The sequence below is a fragment of the Corvus brachyrhynchos genome, unplaced genomic scaffold, assembly GCF_000691975.1.
Source record: "Corvus brachyrhynchos isolate BGI_N302 unplaced genomic scaffold, ASM69197v1 scaffold293, whole genome shotgun sequence".
In the NCBI taxonomy this organism is placed as follows: domain Eukaryota; kingdom Metazoa; phylum Chordata; class Aves; order Passeriformes; family Corvidae; genus Corvus; species Corvus brachyrhynchos.
The window spans coordinates 3,013,275-3,020,644 of record NW_008237410.1 but is presented as its reverse complement, the minus strand read 5'-3'; the positions used below and the strand labels follow the sequence as shown (position 1 = coordinate 3,020,644).

At 41.6% G+C, this 7,370-nt stretch overlaps 1 protein-coding gene across 1 annotated transcript in view; it reads right to left on the bottom strand.

Moving 5' to 3' along the window:
• The window catches only part of NECAB1 (N-terminal EF-hand calcium binding protein 1), a gene marked incomplete at its 5' end in the record, with an annotated part of 58,879 nt that extends 51,511 nt beyond the window's left edge, over nt 1-7,368 (bottom strand). Inside the window, 2 exons of the mRNA XM_017731043.1 lie at nt 4,035-4,059; nt 7,330-7,368. Coding sequence (XP_017586532.1) covers nt 4,035-4,059; nt 7,330-7,368 — 64 coding nt within the window. The remainder of the gene's footprint in view (nt 1-4,034; nt 4,060-7,329) is intronic.
• Between the last annotated feature and the right edge of the window lie 2 nt (nt 7,369-7,370).

Genomic DNA, 7,370 nt, shown 5'->3' with positions numbered 1-7,370 from the left:
TGTTTTAAATGCCAGAGAAAAAAAATTAAACCAGACATAAATGCAGTGATTCTGACATTAATAAGATTCTGTTGCAAGTCAGCTGCTTGTTTGATAGTCAGGTTTGTCAATCTATGGAGCTTTAGTCTTCTTTTGTTTAGTCAGTTTTTAAAATTTTCCCTCATTTGTTTGCAGTCATTCCTGACTGCCTGCAGCATACTGTTTACAGTGTTCCTTACAGTTCAGGCTTTTCAGGTTTTTTTGAAAATGTCTGCTTCTGTAGCAGATATTACCAATGATGTTTTCAAATATCTTTCTCTTAGGAGCTTTAAGAATGTTTAAGACATATGTTATAATCAGTGCTTTATCACAACAGCTGACTTGTATTTGCAAATCAATGACAGCATCTATATACAAACCATCTTTTCTAAACCTGTCATATTAGAGTTGCCCTCCTCAGGGCTTAGAGGTATCCAAGATCTTGGGGGCAGGAGCTGTTAAGTTTGGAACAGGGCCATAATCAAATACCAGTTTGAATTCTGTGGAGGAGAGAGACAGCTGAGAGGTCCTCCTCCTGGGGGACAGGGCTAGGAGTCACTCCCTCCGGGTCTGACTGGATGGATGTTTCCACACTGAAAAGTGCCAAGGGGAGTCTCAAATGCCATGTTTCCAGAGCTGGAGATGATAGACAGACTCTGGTAAAAGGCAAAGGCAGTGGTCTTCCCCAGAGGGATGGGAAGAGAAATGATCCCTACCATAATGCCAGCAAAGGCAGGGCACTGTTCTCTAGTTATATTGTGGTGCTCCTTGTCTTTGTCTGTGTTGAACCATCGGTGTTGAGGCACCCTGCTGAAGGAAGACTGTTACTCTTGCAAGATCAACAGCTGCATTCTCAGATTATTACTTTTTTTTCCCATCCATTTTGACAGTCAGACTCTTTGTGATTGGGTTTCTGCAATGCAGTTTGTATTTGAAATTCCATTTCTGTGCTAAGAGGAGGGGATTCTGGCAGGAGGCAATTCTAACTGGGCACATGTCACAGCTGCATGGTCAGAAGAGGCCCCTGGGTGATATTCACCAACAACTGATGTCATTTCACCTGACTGCAGGCCACTGCAAGGCTAATGGGGTGCCCCACGTCCCTCCTGGCATATCAGGAGATAAAAGATACACCTCATGCAGACAAGCACATACAGGTGCTGCATTCGCACATATGTGAGGCAACCACTGTTGCCTGTGAGATGAGGGAAGTAACAATTTTTTTTGGTTAGGAAAGACTTCATTTGGCAGTTCCAGTTTCCCATTTTTCTTCACTCCCTCCCTTGCAGGCTAGGCACAAGATTTTACTTTTCAAGAGGAATTTAATGAATTTCATTTTGTTTTAAATAGCAACAGAAATTAAACAAATGATTTTTCTTTTTAGCTGGAGCTTTTCCAAATTACTTCTGTGTGAAATCCACATGCTTTCCTTTGAGAACATGGAGCTTTATCAAATAAACCTGACCAAAATTTCATTTTGACATACAGACCTGAAACTTCTCCTTTCCAAAAATGCCAATGTGCAGCATCTCATCTTTATGAAATTGCTTTTTTCCCCTCAGGATTTTCTTTCGTTTTTTTCAATATTATGAACCATATAGTTCTTAAAAATCCTTCCCTATGCCTTGTTCTCCCTTTAAAAAAATCAAATGACCTTTTCAGTTATGGGAGGAGTATGGATCTGCTCCACCAAAAGCAGAGCTGCACAGCCATGAAATAAGAATTAAGAGTTTATGAAGCAGATCCTCTCATGGAATCTCTGCACAGCTGATATTTCCAGAAACAGGACAGTAAGAGAATGATGTATGTGGGCTGGCAAACTGTATACCTGGGCTGGCAAAGAAAGAAGCCATTTGTATGACTTCTTTCACATGACTGTTTGCTAAAGAACTGTCTTAATTAAACGCAGATGTCATAAATTATTGTAGCATCTTTTAGTACAAGCAGTTCAGTGGCTTTTCTTGGCTCTTTTGATCTCTCATTTTATATTACCTTTGCAAGAATAGTGGTCTTCCGCTGCTGTGGAAGGCTTACCTGAAGTCCCACAGTCCACTAATTCATAGTAAAAATGCTACCTTATACAATACTCCTATTTATCTGCTTGATCCATTTTTTTTTAATATAATTTTTCCTTGCTGTCTAGCAAGAATCTGGTAAAGTTTTTGATGACGTTTTCTGTGAAGGTATTTTAATCTCACAAAAGGAATGAACACAGCAGAAAAAGTTCTATTAAAAGTATATTTGAGAATTTAACAGGGCTATGTCATGGACAGTAGTGTACTATTTGTTATTGAAAGCCAATACTTGGTTTCCTGTAGCACAGAAAGGTGACACTGAAAGTGTAAGTAGACCAGTCATTAACCAAAGCTAATAATCTATGTTGACAACAGTGTAAACATGTTCAGTAAGTGTTCACATATCCAATAACCTTTCTGAAAATGTGCTTAACTTTACAGCCTTGAAACAAATCTCCCTATCAATGTGGCACAAGCATGTGCAGTGCTAGATTAGCAAAGTAGAAGTCCCATAGGCAATTGATGGTTGAGCAAACACAATTAAGGCCTAAGAGCTGAAATAATTCAAGTTCATGGACTTAAATTAATAGAACTGAAGTGACTGAACTTAGCCACTTTTCTGCCAATAATATGTTGTAAAGAAACCATATACAGGTAAGAATACCAGTGACCAAAGTCTCTGGGGCAGATATGGTTTTGGATTGTTCTGGAACAAGCAAGTTTGTCACTGATTGTGTGAGCTGTTCCCCCTATTTTCATAGCAGTGTAGTCATGAGCTGTGGGAAAACCCAAATGAGGACTGGAAGTGTTCCTAACCACTGAAGTGCTGTGGATCCACCAGGCCAGGGACAGCCTGAGCCCAAAGTCCAGGGCAGGGACACAGAGCTGTAGAGTCCCTTTTAGACTCTAGGGGGATGGTGAGTCCTGCTCGGTACCCTGCACCCTGACCCTCATCAGTCTTCAGGGCAGATACACACATTATCCCAAACACCATGAGAAGCTCTGAGAGGGATGCCAGCAGAGCTTGGCTGTGGTTGGCAGCTAACTAAGCTAGAGATGCACCACTGAAGGGGAGGTCCTTCTCCTCCCCATGCCACCTTGGAATTCAGCTTGCACCATCACTGCCATTACAAACCACTGGCAAGCTGACTGAGTGAGATAACAAAGAAAACACTAACAGAACACTTTCACAGTGATGGATTCTGTGGCTGCTGAGCTCTCAGAAGGAGCCTACCATGGTCTTGTGGGAAGTGCCAGTTGCTGCACGTGAGCTGGGGCAGCAGTAGCAACCAGAAGTGGACTGTGGAGGTGAGATTTCTCTCTTAGCCACAGTAAACAGTTATTCAATGTGCTCAGTTACACCCCCAAACTGTGCAGTAACCACTTGCTGTCCAAGAGTTCTTCTCTTGTAAGCTATTATCGCTGATTTTCTCAGTGGTATCCATTTGCCTTCTCTTTATTGAATGCACACGATATCTATTTTCTGAGGATTTACTGGACTGGGAATCACTTGTCAGGGTTAAACCTGTCTGATCTGGGTGTTTGACCCTGTTCAATGCTTCTCTTGTTAATAAAAAACTTATGACTTCTGTGCTATAAATATATGAGTTGAATTCAAGGGTTAATTATTCCCATTGACATTGAACAAATACAAAAACAAGTCTGATTTCTGGATGTAGTCTAAGGTGTTTTTAAAAAGTAGTAAGATGGAGCTACTAACAAGTATTTCAAACCTTCTTGAGTCAGTGTCACTAAGAAAACACCCACAGGCACCCAAAGTGCAAATCAAACACACACGTCAAATTTTGAAAGCATAAGATCTGTACTTAAAGAAGGGAGGATCAGAGCACAACATAATACATGGCACTGAACCTGCAGAAAACATTAAATGAGGGATGGCTGGTTTTTCTGTCAGGATGTTTAAAGCATGACTTAAAATTCTGAATCAATGATGCATTCTTTTTTCCAAAGGGAGGGGACAAGACATAAGAGCAATCTTACCATTCTTGTCTGCTCTTCTTAATATCTAAATAAAAAGCGAGACAGAGAGAACATAATCAATTTTTATTTTTTCTTGTATGGGTTAAAAACAAACAATGCTCTTTATAGTGCACATTTATAGTTTGCGCTTTACATCACATTTTCACAAAGCTGCATAAAATTTTAAAGTTCTTAATGTGTCTCCATCCTTCCCTCAGAGCTTTTTTGAGCTCCTCCTTTGCTGTGTGCACTAAAACCCAAGACCATAACAAGAACCAGCTTTATTTTCTAGATTTTTTTATGGATTATAAGGATGATGTTCAGGCCCAAAGCCTGAGACTGTATGGCTTCTATGGTACTGGATTCAGGGTTGAGAGAAGGGGCCTAGAGAAGCAGAGCAAGAGTGATGGCTGGGAGGATGTGCTGAGCATCTGAGATGGTGAGAAAGACTCGTGGTTTATGTAGGTGGAGGAAGCAAAGGGTAAGTCAGGAGAGGAGCTGGGTGGCATGAAGGGATCAGACTTGGTGTCACAGGCTGCTTCAGCAATGGGGAGTCATCCAGGCAATGCTGCAACAAATGTAGGAAAGGGAAGAAAGCAAATCTTCCAAATACAGTTTCTATTGCTGCTGTGAATATCCAGTAAAGTGTTTCGAAATGGGCACATATATTTTTGAGATCTGACAGCAATGGAAACATTCTCTGGTTTATTAAAATGTTAGTAGCATTTAAACAGCTTCTCCAGCACATGCCACAACTGCTCTGCTCCTAGGGGTGAAACCAGATAAGATGGATCCAAGTGCCAAGCTCTGTTGGAGCATCTTCATGACTGTTTTCTGTAGGGTGGGGTTGGCAGGGAACCAACAGAGTTGTGACCCACATCCAGGACTTCACAGATGGTCTCTAAGCAGAACTTTGCATTGGACCAAGTTTACAGCACATGAAGCATGAAATATACTTAACAAGATGACAATTTCCCTCCCTATTTAAATAAATCATACTCCAAATTTTCAGTATAAGGATTGGATTTTTGAAGGGCTGTGGCAGTGGAGTTTCAATCAAATTGAAATGTCCCATAAATATGGGTCAAGAGTGGCAAAAGTTTCTGCATAAGTAGTTTTAAAATTTTGATTTTAAAATTATTTTATGTATTTATTATTTTTATTATTTATTATTTAAAGTTTGTATTACTTTGTTTTAATTCATTACACCATCACCACCCCCCAAACCAGGAAATATTAAAATCCTTTAGACACTTGAGAGGGACTCTGACAAAAGACCAGGGAGGAGGTTGCTTTCGCAATCATATATCACTCTCATTAGGTCTCCCTCTCTGGAGAGAGATTATTTGTAAGAGCATGTAGTGACAGGACAATGGGGAATGGCTTCAAACTGAAAGAGAGTAGGTTTAGATTAGATGTTAGGAAAAAAATCTTTACTGTATGGGTGCTGAGGCACTGGTACAGGTGGCCCAGGGAGGCTGTGGATGGCAGTGTTCAAGGCCAGGTTGGAGGAAGCTCTGAGCAACATGTTCTAGTGGAAGGTGTCCCTGCCCATGGCAGGGTGTTTGAACTAGATGATCTTTAAGGTCCTGTCCAACCCAAGCCATTTTATTATTCTAAAATTCTATTCCCCAGTGGGATCAGGACCTCAGTGCCTGCCCTTTCTGTGCAGCCTTACAACAAACCTCTTGCTGCCTGGTAATTTAAAGGGAAGTTTTTATATAGGTGGGGGTACTTCACTGAGGGGTAATCACACACCTACAACCCCCAAATATCTAAAATATCTGTGAGATGAACGTACTCACTGCAGGCAGGGCCCCAGGGTCCAGTCCCTGCTTTGAAGCAGGCAGACATGGTTTGAATCTAAGGTTTTCCTCCAGATATAAGAGGAGAAACACAGAAACAGCCTCCCTCCCTCCTATTCACAGGTTTGTTCCTATAAATATGAACCTGATGCTGGTTTAAGAAAATGCTGAAAATGAAACAATTTTATTTTGAATTTTTTTTTTTACTCTAGTAAAATAAAAAATTTTCAGTTTATCAGATAATCTGACCATGTGCAGTTTCCTAACCCAGTGTGCTGAGTTAAACTGGGGAGTTGGCTCCATTTAATGTTTTTTAGCTCTTTCCTGGCAACTTAGAGTTCTCTTCTGTTTTTGTGATCTATGACTGTAATTCTCCTGTTTCTCTTATAAGTGGTATCTCTGAGACAAAAAAAAAAAAAAATCTGCATTTTCAGTATACACTTGAATTGAAATAGAATAGAATTCAACAAAAATTCTTATTTAAATGATTTCTTATGGAAGCTAGAGCAATCAGGAGATGAGCAGATGAGGGTTGCTCGAAATAATTTGGGGCAAGGTTGGGTTAGTTAAAGTGGGTACATTAGAGAAAACATCTAGATAAAGAGTCCTTTAACACAGAATATACCATTTCCAGCTGATATTGTGGAATAATGCCAATACAGGAGCTGCTCTGAAGCAGATCAGAGTTGGTAGTAGAGCTGGTCTCAAGATTTGTAGGTCTCACCAAGGTCAGGGGATTCTTTGAAAATCTTTGGGTGGGAGTTTGGCTTTTACCAGGATTTGCCTTGGAATAAAGAAATGCTCTGTGCTGTGCAAGTTTAGACAAAAAAACTTTACAGCTGCATCCTGCGAGATGCTGAGCCCTTGGTGAGAGTCCAGCACAGCACCCCTGGGGAGTTGCATGACCAGATGCACATCAAGGCACATCCCTGGGCTCACCCTCAAAGGGCCGAGGGGCTCAGGATTCTCTGCACATTGATCTCGGGCACCTCAAATTCATCATGGGATGGGAAGAGCCTGCACGGTTTGTGAAAAACCCCACAACTTTTATAGGGAGAGAAATTGCAGTGAAAAGCGCCTCCCCTCCCCCATCCCAATTAAAACGATACAATTTGAAGCAACTGATTTGGAAAGGTGACTTTTCACCCAGAACTTCTCCTAGCCACCCCCAAACACTAACCTGCTTCCCTCAAACAAGCAGCCATTAGAAGCAAAAGGGGAAGGGGAAAGGAAAAGGGAAAGGGGAAAAGGAAGGGATAAGGACGGGGAAAGGGGAAAGAGCCACAGTCTCACTGGGCTTCAGCCCCTTCCACAGAGGGAGGAGATAACAGCTCAAGAAAAAAAATAAAGGAAGAAGAAAAGAGGAAATAAAAGGGGAAAAAAAGAAGGATGGAGAGAAAAAAAGACAAGAGAAAAAGGCAAAACATAACAAACCACGTGCCCCCTCCCCGGACGCTCGCAGGTGCCCTGTGCGGAAGCACGCGTTCCGTGCCGGGGTGCCGCGTACTCACATCGCGGAAGATGCGCAGCCCCGCTCCCGGTTCCGCCGCCA